The following is an 18,434-nucleotide window of genomic DNA, read 5'->3' on the forward strand; positions in this document are numbered from 1 at the left end:
CTTTGTCCTTCTTGTGGCTCCAGCAGTTTAACTGCACAAAATTACTTTGGTGTTTGCATAAAATACTTGAATAGAATAAAGGGAAGTTTTGGATAATTCTAAACTATTAAAGGGCATAGCAATTTTTATAAAATATGTACAGTATTAGCTGTTGCTGTTTACAGTCAGGGCCTGTCTTTTGAAGTATAATAAATAATTGGCAATTACATACAGTTCTAAAAACATATTTAATTTCAGGTGCAGGTGTTTGGATTGTACCCAGGGGAGGAATTCCATGAAACCTTTGACTGCCCAATTAAAGTAAGTACTTTGTTAATCTTTAACAAATGCTCTATTGTTGCCTTAAGCATGTAATCACATCAACTTAGTGTATTTTCCATTCTCTTAAGAGAGAGGAAAGAAAAACCCTAGCACATTTCCATTCAGAATTTCAGATATGTGTGATGATAGGGTTCCCCCCCCCCATGATCTCTGTACAGACATGCTCTGTACAGACATGCTTCAGAAGCTTCTAGAGCTCAAGTTAGGCACTCCCGTCCTTCCCTTCAAATAGAAAAAATTGTCCTCTCTCAGTATGCCTCAAGAAATAGGACAAGCACGTTTCTACTCACAGTTCTCTTCTGACTGTTACAAAAGAAGTAACAATGAAAACTATTTGAGACTTGCTCTCTGAGCTCTTCAGTCTTGCAGCCCTTTGAACCAAAGAAAAGAAATGTGAAACTGAAGAGAGCTCACTAGGGATGTAAATATTGTTTTAAAAATACCCATTTGTTGATTGTTTATGGAAAATATCCATATACTATTTAAATGAGATATATTTTACATCTCTAGACCTTGCTGGATGGGCCATCGGCGGTAGTTTTTGGCCTGTCTACTTGCCCTGACTTGGACCTCGTCTTTCCAAACCTCTTTGAGCCTTACTTTAACTTCAACAGTTCCTACTACTACAAATGTCTTAGGAACTTCAGACATAACCAGAACTGTGGATGCAGTACCTTGAATATCTTTGCCTGCTGCAGATTCAAAGTAGCATTGCCTTAGACATCCAAATTTTGGGTTCTGTGTCAGTGGCAAGAACCCAACATCTGGTCCCTCTCCCACTGCAGCCCCATACTTGAGGATCTTAACATCTTCTAGCATAGTTCACAACATAAAAACAATTCTGTCTCAAGAGAGAGTGAGAGAGGGACAGCCACTGTGTGTGAATATCTGTATGTTTGAATATATCCTTTTATGCAAGGCCTTAAGACAGTGATCACCACCTTCCGATATTTTACTGCTATTCAAATTTTACAAAAGTAGACCTTAATGCTTTATGGAAACCTAGTAAGTAGGATGGTAGTCTTAAATCCTTCTGCAGCTCATAAAATCACACTACAAAAATAGGAATATATTGGTTTTTCTCCTTTTTGTGCAGGTTGTGGCTGTTCACCCTCAGTTTGTGAGATCACACTGCAAGCAGTTTGTAACTGGAGGAAACAAGGTAATTTCTTTTAATGTCATAACACTGTTTAAATTCACAGAAGACATCATCGGGATTCAAAGTGATATATGTTCACATTCCACATATTCACTCAACTCCACACCCCGCCCCCTTGAGCTACCTTTTGGAAGCAGTTCTCCCACAGTGACTTCTGGGATATTTTCAAAGGAAAAAAAAGTTAGGGAAATAGTATGCCAGCATCTTTTTCCTTTGGCAAAGCTATCATTCTTTTTCACCAAACTCGGGAGAGTTGGGAGAGTAATTCAGAGATCAGGACGCAAGCCCAAATCTGGGGCATCTTGGGCAGAGACTTGACTTGAGTTCCACCACTTAGCTATCTCCAAAGGAGGATGATACAGGAAGACCAAACAATGGAGCCTCCGTGTGCAAATACAATTATTACATATATGTGCTGTGCTGAGATGTATACAGGTTAAGTATCCCTTATCCAGACTGGTTGGGACCAGAAGTATTCTGGATTTTGGATTTTTCTGGATTTTGGAATATTTGCATCAAAAACATTAAAAAGCTTCACAATGAAAACAGAGCCGCAACTAGAGAGAATTACAGACAAAACCCCTGTCACTAACAGCCTTCTGAAATAAGTAAGTTTTGACTGCATGTTTAAAAACAGCAAAATTGGGAATCTGTGAGCGAGTGAGCTGAGGTGTTCTGTTCTTTGTTTTTGGAGCATTCCGAATTTTGGATGTCCAGATAAGGGATACTCAACCTGTATGCTTCTTAATGGAGTCAGTAGGCCAGAACAAGTAATGTGACACTCCCTGGCCCCAATAAAAGCTTTGGGCTAGGTTTGCTTGCTGGCTTGAGGAACTAGGAGAATTCTGTTTGCTGCCTTTGCTTCAGGGAAGCAATTGTAGCTGTAGCACATGGTTTGCATGCAGAAGGTTCCAGGTTCAGTCCCTGGCATCTCCAGGTAGGGCTGAGAATGACCCCTGTGTGGAACACTGGAGAACTGTTGCCAGTTACTGTACACAGAACTGAGCTAGATGGACCCAGTGGCTTGTCTCAGTAGAAGGCACCCTGCCCTTAACTGCACAGGACCTGACACCTCCTGGGACAGCACCAGTTACCAGTAGTAGATCAGGAAAAAGAAACAAGTAGGTATATCCTTTTGTATTCCTGCTCCCAATTGTAGTCCATAGAATATCAAAGTGTCCCATAGAACACATTTTCAGCAATCGATGCCAGAATACTATTTCTAAGTTTAAAACAAAAAAATAATGGGAGCAAAAATCGAGGTGTTACATTCTCTTAAAACTGATCTAGGTGAAAACACCCACGTTCCCATGAATGAGGACTGGAAGTGGGTTTCTCCGCCTGTACACTCCCCTACTCCTTCCTCTTGATTTTCAAACAACTGATTTTCATTTTATTGAAGTGGTTTTGAGTTTCAACTTCAGTAAATGCAAATCTGTATTTGTATTTTCCAAAATCTGAAACTTATTTGGAGAAACTGTTGTTCTTTGATTAGATTTCCAACAGAATTCACAATGTAGAGCTCAGGGAGATTTTTAGTTGTCTAGTACTTGGAGGCATTTCTCCTTTAAAAATCCTCAAAACTTAATTTATTTCCTCCAAAAGTTTCTATTGCTTCCTCTCTGAAGTAGAGAGATTTAAATAATATTTTAAATAGTAGTCATTTAAAGTAGTAACAAGTATACAGTCCTAGGTATGCGCCATCTGAAGCAAACCTCAGGGAGTTCAATGGGACTTATTTCCTGACAAATGCCAGGTTTCTAGCCCAAGACTGATTATGGAAAAACAAATGTAAAATTCTCTTTTCTTTATACTATCCAACTTTTCTAGTGCAAATATAATGGACTATTGGCTGTAGGAAACCATGCTCATGAACTGCTATGTACTGACCCAGGGTGTGGATTTTAAAGATTTTGCAAAGTAAATTTAAAATTTTCAGTGTTGAAATGAATGACAAAATATGATCAGAATTAATTGGTAAAAGAAACAACATAATGCTTAGGGGTTTTTTTAACACCCCAGAAAAATCAATGTGGGGAAAAATCATCTTTATATATATTTCTTCAAGGTGTACTTGTCACTAATCCCATGCGTGGCAGCTCTCGCGAGAGTTCACAAGCAGCTACCTCAATAGGGATGGGGGAGAAAATGGTGGCAGCCAGCAGGCAAGGAGGGAAAGCGCCGGGCAGGCTGGCCAACGAGGGAAAGCAGACTGGGAGGGGGAGAATGGACTGGAGCTGAAGGGGGGGAGGGGAAGAAAATGGACTGAGACTGAAGGGAGGGGGGAATAAAGATGGGGAGGAGAGACAGGGAGAACTAGGGGTGCAGATGCTCTGAACTGGATCAGCTGGTTCTCAATAGTCTCTTGAGTGAAAAAAGTAATGATGGCAATTATTTGAGAGAGAGATTCATAAACAGTGTGCCCAGGGTCTTTGGGTAGGTTGTGGGGGGAAATCTGAAAGAAGTACAAAGATAATTTTGATATTAATGTTCTAATTACTGGCCAACATCCAGAGCAACAAACCACTTGTGCTCCAGACAAGTGTTGCACTACTGCAAGCATGCTTGTGTTGCACAACTGCGGCATGCCTCATTTCTTTTAATGGAAACACTTGCACAGGAGCACAGATGTGCATTCTGTAAATCTAATGCACATTTGTTCTGCCAGCATATTGTTCCTCTGAACGTTGACCACTATTTTTACTAATGCTGTTATGCATTGTGATGCTCCTGAGGACCCATAACTCAGTCATAGGGCACATGCTTTGCACGCAGGAGGTCCAAGGTTAAATCTCTGGTAGTACCAGATGGTACTGCGAAAGATCCCTGTTTCTAAAACCCTGGAGAGCCAGTGCTTGTTGGAGTAGATAATACTGAGCTCGATGGACCAATGGTCTGCTTTGGTATGAGGCAGCTTCATATGTTAAAAACAATTAACTTTCATCACCACAGATCTCTTATACAATTAGGGTGAAAACATGGGAAAGAAATTTTGCTGGAATGGTTGGGTGACCTTGGATGGTAGAGACTTGTAAACCAGTGTTCCCTGTAACAGGGAGGTTGTTGTCTATGGGTCCCCAGATGTTATTGGACTTCAACTCCCATAATCCCCAGCCCCAGTGGCCTTTGGTTGAGGATAATGGGAGCTGAAGTCCATTAACATCTGATGATCCAACGTTGAGAATCCCTGGTCTACAGTACCCATAATTCCCACTCAAAGGCCATTGCAGCTAGGGATGCTGGGAATTGTAGTCAACAGGGTCTGGGAATCTCTGTTACAGGGAACACTGCTGTAGACCTGGATTAAATCCTTGTTCAGCCATGACGCTCACTGGGTGCTATTTAGCTCTCATCGTGTCTCTTGTTAGCCTAATAAAGTTGTTGGAATGATAAAAATAAGATAATCCTGTGCTACCCTGAGCTTCTTGGAAGAAGAGTAGGATAAGAATTTTATAGATATGTAATTCTCACTTTTACCAGCACTTACAGTTTATAATTGCTACATGTTAGGGTTTCTTTGAAAGCAGGAATGAGAGCATTCAAGCCTCCTTTCAGCCACTGGCCAGAGTTTGCGGTGCTGTTTTGATAATATGCTGTCAGTAGTTAGTTCTCCAGAAACAAAGTTATAAATGCATTTGCACTCTTAAGAGTTGGGGATGGGAAGGGAAAATTCATAGAAGAAGGACGCTCTGTGAGGTGGTAAACTAACTTAGATTCACTTGATGCTGAAACGGGGGGGGAACCCACTAGGGATTTAACACATCTTTTTGAATAACTTGGATTACTTGACAGATTGTTTTATATTCTCTCCTCTGAGAAATGGTATACTGATTCCTAATGCATGCCTATTTCTCCTTCTCTCCTTCTGTTCATTCATTTTGTACATTAAACAACCCACTTCATTGTTCAGTGAGTCTTTACAGTGAACTTTACACTGTCATATCATCATGTAACAAGCAACAAAAGGGAGAGGGGGAAAGACTGGAAATTTATGCAGGATTTGTTTGGGAATAATTGGAATAAATGTTACCTTTGCAATACTCCTTGTTGGTAGTAAAAGAATGGATGATAATGATTCTCGTGCAAACTAAGTGTGCTCTCATTCACCCACATAGCCTTCTCCATTCACTTCCAGGAAGGATTTACCTCTGTGCACGCAAAAGGGCACATGCACACAGCTGTCTATCCATTGAAGTGAGTGAGAGGTTATTCATGCAGGATCTCTGCGCAAATTGGAATGATTACTGGCATCTGGATTAGGATGATAGGCTGCAGTCCAGATGAGTGTGTGGACTGTTCTTCCTCTGTCAGCCATGATCCTAGGTTTGCCCAGATCCCAGAGAGAACAGGCAGCCCCTTTGAGGCAGGCCTCTTCTCGCTGGCATCTGTGGTGCGTAACACCATTGATCTGGTGACATTACCAGGTTCCACTGCATAAAACAGGTAGGCTCAGTGAAGGCCTGGGTGGCCAGCTGGGTGGCAGAAGCATAAGTAGTGAAAAAGAAGATAAGGCAGGTTGGTAGACGGGGAGGGGAGGGGAGGTGCCCATCTTTAAATCTTGCCCCAAGGTCACCATTGACCTTGCTACACAGCTGGGTCCATGGGTAATACTAGACGGTCTGGGGTGATCTGCAAAAATGTTAAGAACCCCTGCAGTAGATATTCTCAAACAAGCTGTAATCCCACAGGTTCAGCCCACCACCTACCATCTGAAATACTACAGGAGGTCCACCTTAGGGTTGTTAGAAGAATTACAAGATAACATATGTAAAATGCTTTGAGCACTCAGAAGCACTCTACAGATGTTTATTATCATCATGTCTCAGAAGCAGCTTTAGTAGGTAAAATAATTCAGCTAATAAAAGAACACAACAGTCATGAGAACTTGGATATGGTGGTCTGTCTTTGACCAAAACTGTAAGAACTGCTTCCAAATATGCATTGCTTTTGTGAGAATGAACAATATACATTTTTGAAAGGCTCTCATAGAAATCGTGTTCTTCATTGGGCCTTACAGCATTGTGTGAGTGATGGGTGTGATGCTAACTAGCAGACCTATTCCTGCACCTTTCACTCTTCAATTAAATACAGCAAGTTTTGAAGGGAATTCTTGGCAGATGATGGTAACCCTACAATAATAATACATTGTAAATAACAGGGCATCCCCATCCACAGAAGACGATGGAGCTTTGAGGCGAGAAGAGAGGACAAATAGTGCTATTGTAGGCCATAACCTTCTACCTTTAAAAGAGGGTCTAATCTTAAAAAATAACAGGGTAAAAGCTTGCTAAATGAAGGTGGGAAGGCTGAAATAAAGGTGTTCTTTGGTTAACCCTTAAAGAGCTGCCAGGTTTCCCAAACTGGCAGCTCGATGAATGCTGTAGTTAGACACTATAAGAGCTGACTATTGGTTAAATTTTTGAAATAGACTGAAAAAGAAAAAAAGTATATGCAAGTTTCCAAGTTGCTCACCTTAAGTTTAGATTGCTTAAACTTGTGGGGGGAAACCTGAAGATTTGGTCATAAGTAAAGACATTAGTAAAATTTACAGCAGGAACTTGTTGATAAAGATACATCTGTAGGTCATGGCTGGAGAATAATTGTGTTGATAGATCTAAAGTGTCAGTTTTCAATGAATATACTAGTCACTGCCCATGTTGATTATAGTGTTGGAGATGCCGTCCAATAAGATTCTGAGGGAATGTGTGAGCTGCTGACAGCTGAGTTGAAGCCATTCGTTGTCTTTCTGGTTCAGATTCTTCATTTCTGAAGGACATTTTAGGGGACTTTCAAGCAGCTAGTTTGGGGACTTTCAAGTTGAGGAATGTGCAGCAGATCATTTTCAGAGTGCAGTGGTTCTTGGCACATTAGTATGTATGTATGTATGTATGTATGTATGTATGTATGTATGTATGTTATAACAGGCTGCAAAGGATTGATCCAACTTACCAGTTAGACAGAATCAATAAATAAGGAAGAAAAGAAAAGAAATATTTATATACCGCTCTTCAACCAAAGTTCTCAAAGTGGTTTACACAGAAAAATAAATACATAAATAAAATGGCTCTCTGTCTCCAAAGGGCTCACAGTCTAAAAAGAAGCGTAAGGTAGACACCTGCAACAGCCACTGGAGAGATGCTGTACTGGGGAGATGCTGTGTCCCCTGCTAAATGTAAAAGAATCAACACTTTAGAAGGTGTCTCTTTGCTAAGTTAGTATAGACAATGCTTCTTTCTATGTTACAGTGTATCTCCTGTGCCTTTATGATATAGAATATGTTTACCATCACCAACCACAAACTTCTCAGTCCACCTTGAATTCTTCTCCTGCCTTCCAAAGGGGCACCACATGGGGGGAAAAATTCTTTCTAGCCAGAAATATGGTGATCTCTGAGGGCCCTCAATACACCCTTCTTTATCTCCATGGTTGCTCCCATACCGATTCAGATCTGTATAAAGACTGCCACGCCTGTAGATTGGCATGTTTGTGAATCATGCAAGCAACAGTCAGTTATTTGGAAACACAGCAAGAAGCCAGCCCATACAATAGAATGTGTATGTTTGCCATAAAGTCTGCCAAGTATTGTCTTGGTGTTTTTTTTAATTGTCCTGATGGTTAGTGTCAGCAAATCCAGTTTATCTTTGCTTTGTGAGTAAGTAGGTGACCTTTACCTCTGAACCCCAGAATATGTGCTTCATAATAACTAGCTGGATCCCTTTGACAAATTATTAAATTGTCAGGATGCTGTTTGCAGCACAGTCCATTTTTAGAAACCGGGTAGTCAGCTGTTTGGCATTGCGTTGGTAGATGAAGAGTACCAGACAAGAAAGGCAGATTGCTTTGTAAGCTGTAAAATGTCAGTCAGTAAATACTGAGAGGTCCCATTTAAGTGAAGTAAGAGTAAATACCAAGGCAATCTCTGTCCAGGTATTGGGCAATTTACCTTAAATGTGTACACATTTATTGCTTCAGTAGCTTCTAGTTTGGAATTGCAATATAAAATGAATAACCATTAGAATATTTAAATTGCCATTTGTCTGAACTTTCAACATACAAGAGAAGCAGGGGTCCAGATACCCAACCAAGTGCTGAAAGTGCCCAATTGTCACTGCCAACAACAAAAATGGGCATGAGGTTTGGTGCCTAGATTGCTGAAGAGAGTAGGAAGCTGGTTCCTCTTCCTTCCTGTGAGCTGCTGTGCATAAGACCTGGTGTATCCTCCCTCTTAGGCTCTCCTAATTTAAACAAGGAATTATGAGTGCACGGAACTGTCTTCAGTGCTAGGGCTCAGTTCTGGAAGAAAAGTAGTAATGGTAACAGTAGCAATGGCTGTGCACATATACAAAGGAAAGAGAAGAGATCACACCAGTGAGAACTGGCACATTATGTCGCTTTAAGTCCGCTCCTAAATTTTACAGAAATCTAGCACCCCTGAAAAGAACTATGTGGTAGACCTGGGAGGGGGAACTTCATACCCTTCTGCCATACCAAACCCCTCTTCCCCTTCTCCATTAAGGCATTGCCATTGTCTTTTGGTTCCTGTTAGTTTGACCCTCCCTTCACTTCATAGATGGCCAGTCAGGTTAGTATGGCCTTCTTAAATATTTGTACCTTGTACTGACTCAGACAATTCATCCATCTAGATCAGGGTCTTTTCCCATGGATTGAACTTGAGACATTCTTCAGGCAAGCCATGTGCTCTACAATTGAGCAGTGGCCCTTCCCCAGTGGCCCCTCTGTATGTTTGTGTCCTTTTTCTTTACAAAAATTTGATATACAGAATTATGTGGCTTGTTTTAAATATATTACCCATTATTTCTTAGTATCTTAGGGCCAATTTGTTTGCTTGCTGTGCACCTCATATCTCATGTGAGTGGTCTACTCAACATGAATAGTATAATGTATGAGGAAACAACTCATTCAGTATCACAGATCAATTTCTGTGAGTAGGGATTTCTAGTGTTGGATTGCTGTGTGCTCACAGAATTGAGCTCTGGTATTGTATGTTGTTTCCTCCTGCTACATTGAATATGCACATCAGCTAATGTACGAATTGGCCTATCAGAGAGAGTCACTGACATGCAGGTGGTTGAGCACCTCTGGAATAGAAGCATTTGCCTACAACACCACTGGCACTTGTTGCAGAACAGCCCTGTTCCACTAAACTTTAAATTGCAAAGTACTGTTGCATGATGCAACCTCCCATTATTTCCAGTGGTGGTAGTGTTACTCAGTTTAAACTCCTTCTGCATTGTATGTTGTAGGTGCACACAGCAGGGTGAGTGGTGCGCAAGTGCCTGTATTTTGCAGCGCTGAGTGTCAGCGAGTATTTTTATTCAAATTAGGTAAGAGAGGCTTGGTATTTCCACAGTAAAGAGAATGGATTATGAGGAATGGAGAGGAGAGCTGGTCTTGTGGTAGCAAGCATGGCTTGTCCCCTTAGCTAAGCAGGGTCTGCCCTGGTTGCATCTGAATGGGAGACTTGATGTGTGAGCACTGCAAGATATTCCCCTTGGGGATGGAGCCGCTCTGGGAAGAGCAGAAGGTTTCAAATTCCCTCCCTGGCTTCTCCAAGATAGGGCTGAGAGAGATTCCTGCCTGCAACCTTGGAGAAGCCGCTGCCAGTCTGTGAAGACAATACTGAACTAGATAGACCAAATGGTCTGACTCAGTATATGGCAGTTTCCTTTGTTAGTTCCTATGTTAGGGTGTACACTGATCAGCAATGCAAAATCTATTTCTCTTTGCTGGAATCCAAAATGCCTCATGAAATGTTAGAGATGTGCAGGTTGTGGGTTCAGCACTGGCATAGCCGGCGGAACAGCGGCCCATGTTCCTCCTGCTAGCGGTCCCCATGCGTGACGCTTATGTCAAGCACAGAGGGGGTGTGGTCCAATTGCCGGAGGGCCCACCCCAGGCCTCCTGATTGCATTTCCAGCCAGCGTTTGCTGGCAGGATGCATTTATTTCCTCTTCTCTCCCTTGCTGGAGAGAGAGAAAAGGGAAATAAATGCAGCCGGGCAGCAGACCCTGGCTGGAAATGCAATTGTGGGGGCTGGGGAGGTCCTCCAGCAATCAGGCCACTCCCCCCCCGTGTGTGACATCACGCCCGAGGAAGGCACCGCTTGCCCTTTTTATTGGCGTCCAGGGTTCTTTGAGCCCTGCTGCGCAGTGATGGTTCCATCCCTGGATGACAGTCCCATGCCAAAGAGGGGAGCTCTTTGGAGCAGCATCCCACAAAGGGCTGTGAAAGAACTCACCACTCCATGGCATCCCAGGAGGGGTTGCCACTTCCGTGCTTGTGTGGAAGCACTTTGTACACATACATGGGCCTCTCTGGACCTTTGCTTTGTGCTTCATGTTTTCCTTATAGCGGCAGAATAATATTGAGAACAAAGTGTGTGCTGTGTAATGCCAAATAACATCACATATTCTGTGTGCATAGCCTTTCAGTATGGTTTGCAACTTTTGAATGAATTGAGCTTTAAAATTTTATTCTAGAACTAGCTGAACCCGCACAGTGCATCTGCGCGCTAGTACCTTATTGCTGTTATTCCTGTCTGCCACAGTCTATTTGTGTTTGGTCAGTGTCATATATTTCTTTATATGTGCAGTTTTTTATCTCTGATTGTGCAATGTAAAACTCAGTTTGTATGTTTGAGTAGTCTTTCATCAGTATCTGAAAGGGTCTCAGTCCTGAATACATCCCAAAGTAATAGCACTTAATTAGCAGTGCACTGAGTAAGTAATAGCACTTAATTAGCAGTGCTTGTGGGGGAAATAAGGAAAGGTGCCCCTTTCCCTCAGAGTTAGTGTGCAAGATGTTTGGCAGTTGAAAATGACAGATTGAAGGCTTTCTTTGACGGGAAGACTGTAGTGCCTGCGGAGGGGGAGGGGCTTGCTGTGCTCCATTTGCTGCTCACATCCCTTGCACTCCAATTTTCTAGCTATACTTGGCCTCCCTGTGTGGATCTTTTTCTCAGCTCCCCACTCGGGGTCCATTTTACAACACACACACACACTGCTCCGTTTTTCCTATATTCTCCCTCTCCCCATGACTATGCAGGTGGCCAAGAGGGCAGCACAGCCTCCTAATCAGGCCTCACTGTGCAGGTTCAGGGAGGTCTGATTGGGCTCCGGTGCAGCCCAACATGCCATTGGGCCAGGGGAAGGAAGCTGTACTGCCCTTTCTGCCGCCTGCTTAGCCGGTCTCCTTGCCTCTCTGCATAGGTGCAGAGAGGCCTGATTCAGCCCTAGTGCAGCCCAAACTGCCATTTGGCTGGCAGGCGGGCCCAGAGAGGGAGGCTGTGCTACTCGCTTGGCCGGTCTCCTCATGAGGAGGACATCTGTGGTCGGGCCGTCCTCAGGAGCGGCACTGTCTGGGCACTCGGCAGCGGCAGCTTGTGTCACCGGTTTCTCTCCCCCACCCGCCCGCCTCCGCCTTATTTCCCTTGCCCGCTGCTGCCACTTTCTCTCAGCCAGCTGCCGCTTTCCGGCATTCCTCTTCCTCTCCCGGCAGCTGCTCATGAACTCTCGCAAGAGCAGCCACACACAGGATTAGCCACAGATACGCCTTAGAGATTTATTTATTTACTCATTTAATACATTTATATACCACCCAAAACGCAAGTTCTCTGGGCGGTTTACAGGAAATAGATAGATAGATAGATAGATAGATAGATAGATAGATAGATAGATAGATAGATAGATACCGAGTTTCTGTTAATTTCAGTTTTGAGAATGGGTGTCTTGCAAGTGATCGATTTAAATTTAATCCCGCTGATGTTGATTCTAACATTGTATTTCAATGTACTTTAGATGACTGAAGGATTCCTCTAAGCACTCTAAAGACAGGGATTACTTGTAATCGGTGCTAGTGTTAATTGCTTGACAAGCTCCATTAGATCCAAACACTAGCCTTACTCTGATTCACTGCTGTTCTGTACAAAAGAAACTGTCAGCCTAATCTTAAACATCTTAAACATAATACTATGCTTAACAACTGTCTAAACCTCCCTGGGTGTAACTAAGGTTTGCTTTGCAAACTTTTCTGTCAATGCTTCTCTCTCTCTCTCTCTCGCACGCGCACACACCCCCCCCCCCCCGCCCCAATTAAGGCACAACTCACCTTTTTATGGTAAGGGGTGAGATGTCATTCTCCTCCCATAACAACTACTATCAACACTGGAGAAGAACTGGCACCTTTCGAGGCTTTCCTAGAGAGGTGCACTTGACATTTTGAGAACAGTTGTCCTGGGGTAAACCCGGATGATAGTGGATGGCTTCACTGATGAATGAGGTAGCTCCTAGCAAAACGGTTCTGGTTCTGGTTTTAGTTTCACCTCTTCTTCCATGGGAGGTGGAGAAAGCCTTGCTGAAACATGATGATTACACATGCGGTAGTTTTAGGACATTTATTTGTTGAGCGGATTTATTTCTAGCTTTCTGCAACAGCTTGTCTTCCGGGGGGCACCTACACATTTGCAATGGGCCTTCGTGTTATACAGAGGATTTAGAGAAAGGTTCCAGGATGCACACTGAGTTTATATAGGCTGCTGACCAAGTCTGTTGGGCCTCATCGTTGCTCTGTATGAACAGAGAGTTACCCTGGAGTGCACAAAGCAATCCCCTGTGTTGGTGCAATTTAGGGATCAAGTGATATTGGTGGAGAAACATGTCTACAATTACCCATCTTCTCACTGAGGATCTCCCAGTCAGCTTCCAGGGGACCCCAGGGTTCTCCAGAACACCGTTAATAAACCACTGCTTTTTAGAGTCCCCAAACTGACTCTCTCTAAGAGGATAAAATCATGGTAAAGCTGTCCAACTTCCAAGTATTAGTAGAAGAAAGGACGATGCAGTATAACATTGGTTGCACTGCCATCAGTCTTTACTTCGTTCATGCTGTTCTAGCTATATAATGATCTGCTATACATACACACGCTGATGGCACGTGCAGCTTAAGTACAGCTGTATTGTAACAAAGCATTAGAGAGATTTACCAGCAGAAAACAGATAGGTGAATGAAGTGTATTGCCAAGGAAGTGATTTTGCTGCTGCAGCTGCTGCTATTGAAATATAAGTACTGAGAATGCTGACTGCCGGGATGTGGATTTATGGGAAATAAAGCCCTAAAATACTTTCTCCAGCCAAGAAGAGGGAGGAAACAGCCCTCTCTTGCAAACAGCTTTTCCTCTCTCAGTACTTAGCTCCCATTGAGTTTAAAGTGCTCTTGGTATTGTGATAATGACAATTTGATATTATAGTCGAGTGGAAGATGAACTAAATAAATTAACCAACTGCTTTTAAGAAAAATATGCTTTGGGGATAGCTGCTTCTGGAAATTCTCAGGAGAAAGTTCACTGTTTCATAAGCCTCAGAGTGACTAAATTGTAAGAAAAGGAGAAATGGATTTTATTAAATGTCAGTAAAATAGTATTCTTGGCCCTGTGGCTAAATTAGCAATAGATTTTGAACAAAGCAAACAGTGAGAATTGTTTGTGCTGTGAACTTGTTGATATAACAGCTGTTGCTTAACAGCACTTCATTTATTTAATTTAATTTATTTAAACCACTTAATTTATTTCCAGAAAGAGGAGCATTGCTTACTATATTATTTGTAGTTGTTATTGGTATCACGAAGTTCCACAGTACTTTAAAGGCAGATGTATTGTGGCAGAAGCTTTTTATGGACTAGAACCCATTTCATCAGCCCCGATGTTTATGTATTAATTTACATTTTTATCCTGCCTTTTCTGAAAAAGAATCAGGATAGTAGGTTACAGCATTCCCCAAACCAAATGCATCAAAAAAGCCTTAAAGCACTGAACCGTTCAATACAAGAAACAACATACCCCAACCCACAAGATTAAATAACAACTCTTACCCAATTAACAGTTAATTTTGGCACCTAAAAATCATTGCAAACAAAATAATTATGTTGCTTCCAGATGTTTAGTTTTGGGCTGGAACTGAAGACACAGGCTCAGTTTGCAGGAAATGGCCACGTAGCCATTGATGAATTACTTAAGGAGCAAATGCAATCCTTGGCTTCCTTATTTGGCTGTAGTACCAGTGGTAAGTGATTCCTGAATCCCCCCTGTAAAAAAGTCCTGGATGGATTGATGTAGCCTACAGAGCTAACACTGCCTGAAGTCTCCTCCATACAGAGTTGCAGGAAAGAGGAAGGAGTACAAAAGCTACTGATCTGCTAGCATAAAGGGAGTTGGGATTCTGCTATCTAACAATGAAGTTGCTGACCCATGGGCTAGTGTCAGAAGCTCACACTCTTAAGGATGGTGCATAGAAATCTTGGCCCAGATTCTAGGGTTATGTGCCTTAGATGCTGCACTGAGATATCTACCATGTTAGTTTTTAGATAACTGGAAGCCTACCTTTCTTTAGTGGCCTAAAAGCAAATTATTAGAGGGAATTAAAATTTACCATGGAATAGATTGCTACCTGATGTGAAGCTGATGGCAGCTGTCCTGGGATAAAACTAATTTCCTAATTAAATTCCCAACTAATTGTTTAGAAGCTCTTACAATGCAAGCCAATATTTTAATTTCTATTGGTTTCATGAAGACTACAAAAGCCCTATTAGTGCTTCTGAGGAAATTGGAAAGAAAGGAGTAAGAAAAACTGTTTGTATTGACTTATGTGCTTTAATGATGAATAGACTAGAAACAAATAGAGCTTTACAAATATTCATATTTGTGTTCTTGGATGAATATGTACACCATTGGGAGAACTTTGAATTTGAATTAGTTTGAAGTTACCCAAGTACAAACATTAGATCAATTTTTATTTTTTATTTTAGATGTTTGTCATTATTCAGTTATGTAAAATAGATGCATTTGATATTTTGAAAGTTAGTCCATGCCTGGAATTAGATTTGCATATCCTAAGGCATACATTTACAGAATAAAATAAAATATAAATTTGAAATCTACTTGTTAAAATATGTTTAGAAAGTGTTGAAAAGTGTTTTGTTTTATGTTCTTCCTCAAATATTCAGTTTATTCTGTAATACCTGTAAACTATCCTTGTGTGGTTTTGTAACAACTACCAGAGGAAGATCAATGGTTCTGATATGTAACTTGGTCAAACCGAAGGAGTTCTAGCATAGACAAATAACCCTAAAACTTCCAACATTTTCTCCAGGGGCATAGTTTTTCTCCTCTTTTCCCCTGCCTTGTTCTTGTCTGCTAGGTGGCTGCTTTAGATGCATCAAAATGTATACCATATTACCCATTACAGATTAGTGCACCTTGTCTTGAACAACATATTGCTTATTCTAACAACTGTTTATTAAACAAAATTTAACTGCATAGGAGTTGAAATCCAAAATGGAAATTGTAAACAATTTTTCATAGTACTAGTACTAAAATGTCTCATGAAGTTCAAGCATATTGGAATAGACTACTTATTTCTGAAATACCTTTCTCTGATTCCTGGTGGGGAGCTCTGTGTAACTTGAAGAATGGCTTGCTTGATTCCAGTAGAATTTGGTTCAGTATTATTATTATTATTACATTTATATCCTGCTCTTCCTCCAAGGAGCCCAGAGCGGTGTACTACATACTTGAGTTTCTCTTTCACAACAACCCTGTGAAGTAGGTTAGGCTGAGAGAGAAGTGACTGGCCCAGAGTCACCCAGCTAGTACCATGGCTGAATGGGGATTTGAACTCGGGTCCCCCCAGTCCTAGTCCACCACTCTAACCACTACACCACGCTGGCTCTCTTTCTTGCACAAATCAGACAATTTTGGATTTAATATCTAAAGCACTTATCCAAATTAGGCACAATGCCCTCAGTTATTAGAAGTAATAGTTACAAATGAGATTGGAAACACTACTTTTTGTATTTCTAGTTCCACTTAGGCTTTTAATGGTATTGAATCTTTATCAATTACTTACTGATGTAATCATCAGTTTTGGAAGTGTACATATTATTCTGTTTACCCTATTCTTTTCTTACAATCAACCAAATCCACAAGGCAGTTAACCAAAGATGTTAATTTAGGCTGATACTGTGCCACTGAAGTGAATATAGTTCTGTTGAAGTCAATGCAATTTAATTCTTAGGTTTTCATATGTTGATTTAATTCCTGGGATTTCATATAAACTGTGCTGTAAACTGAGATGCCAGTTTTTCTTTTATATTGCAGCTTTTCTTTTACCAACGGTTCCTAATCTGACTTCCAGTGATTAATTCTAAACTTAGTTTCTGAACTTTTTCAATTTAAAAATCTGTCCTTTGGTACCATCTTGTGGTTATATGTATAACAGGCACTCTGTTAACCAGAACGGCCTTTTAATAATGGCTTTATATAAAGTAGTTTCATATAAATTTCCTCTTCTCCCCCCCCCCATTATTTTATAAAGGCCTTGATCCAGAGGAAGGGAATAACATTCATCCACATACCTGGCTTTTACTTACTGCTTCCACTTCAGCAACCTGCCCTAAGTTTTGGGGGATGAAAAAAGCAGTTTATTTTGCCATTGTAGCTACTTTGCTGATATCCAGTTGCAAGAACACCCAGTTCACACACTGATTTCCTCCGAAAGGGGAAATGTTGGAATCTGCATTGATCAGGCACACACACAATCAGATATCAATGTGCTAGCTTCATGCACTAGCTTCATATGTAAGGCCATCTGTGTGGCTGAGAGAAGGCTACATGCAAACAGCTGCGCCACAGGCAACATATGAATTGGGACAACTGTGTTCTCAAATCCGTCACTTCCATGATTATACGTGTGTGATTCTTACTCTAGTTATATTTTGGAAACTGGCACATCATATTTTAATTCTAAACTTTGTAATTTGTTTTGCAACTTTTTAACACGCTTTGCTTATTGCGTATGTTTACACCACCTCTGTACTAGGTCCACTCTTATGAATTAATAAAAGGACATTAATGATTAAAGTAAAATGGTTTCTTTTGTAGCTATCTTTATCAGTGCCATATTTTTCTTATTCTTCCTTCTAGTTACTGTTGTATGAAAAGACATGGATGAACAGATGGAAGCCTTCTGTTTTACATGAAGGAGAGGGAAACATAAGAACTGTGAAATGGAGAGGAAACCTAATTGCTTGGGCCAATAATATGGTACGTATTTCAGGAATGTCTTTTCTGTTAGATGAGCAGCTTTTCCCCTGAGATCATTGCATTGAATTGTCTTGAAATGTTTTAATTTTCTTCATGGTCACAGTGACTCAATCCTTCCTTTATTGCCGCCTTTTGTAACAATGGACAAGTGAGCACACACTAATATGTCTTACAGGCGTATTTAATTACATTAAAACAGGAAACAGAAACTGAAGGACTAAAGATTTATTCAGAGACAGACAGACATGAGGGAGGTGTCTATCTGAAATTATTGCTGTCATTATCATTGTTACCTGTCCTGAGCCTGTGAGAATAGGGTCAGAAACATTAATACATGTATAAATAATGGTATTGACAAGGAATATACAGTAGATTAAACCGCAAAGATTGCAGGTTAGTTTTATACGAATATGACAAATATTTATAGACCACTTTTTCAACAAAAGTTCCTAAAGTGGTTTACATAGATATAAATAAAATGGCTCCCTGTCCTCAAAGGGCTCACAATCTAAAAAGAAACGTAAGATAAACCTCTTTATGTTTATACTTCTTTCATTAACAACAACAAAAAGACACATTTTGATTTTAGTTAGGATTATTGCTTTGAGTACATTCAGAGTTGCTCTTACCCCTGGACTTCGAGGCTGAGGTCCAGGGCCTCCATAGCCCCTGAGGGCCCCCAAATTTTCTTTAGTCTGCCCCAGGTGGTGTGGTCGCCTGGCTGAGCATGATGATGCTTAATTTGCAGGGGCGGGGGCTTCCAAAGGCCTTGAGGTCCAGGCTCCAAAATTACCTAGGTGCACCTCTGGGTACATTCTGTTTTGTCCCAAGCCATTGACA

General features: G+C 41.2%; 1 protein-coding gene across 7 annotated transcripts in view; it reads left to right on the forward strand.

The window, feature by feature from the left end:
- The window catches only part of VPS41 (VPS41 subunit of HOPS complex), a 167,353-nt gene that overhangs the window by 64,953 nt on the left and 83,966 nt on the right, over positions 1-18,434 (forward strand). For all 7 annotated transcript variants that reach the window (XM_053259881.1, XM_053259884.1, XM_053259885.1 and 4 more), the window contains 3 exons: positions 238-300; positions 1,418-1,483; positions 17,475-17,594. In XM_053259881.1, the coding sequence (XP_053115856.1) occupies positions 238-300; positions 1,418-1,483; positions 17,475-17,594 (249 nt within the window). The remainder of the gene's footprint in view (positions 1-237; positions 301-1,417; positions 1,484-17,474; positions 17,595-18,434) is intronic.

The sequence above is a fragment of the Hemicordylus capensis genome, chromosome 6, assembly GCF_027244095.1.
Source record: "Hemicordylus capensis ecotype Gifberg chromosome 6, rHemCap1.1.pri, whole genome shotgun sequence".
Classification (NCBI taxonomy): domain Eukaryota; kingdom Metazoa; phylum Chordata; class Lepidosauria; order Squamata; family Cordylidae; genus Hemicordylus; species Hemicordylus capensis.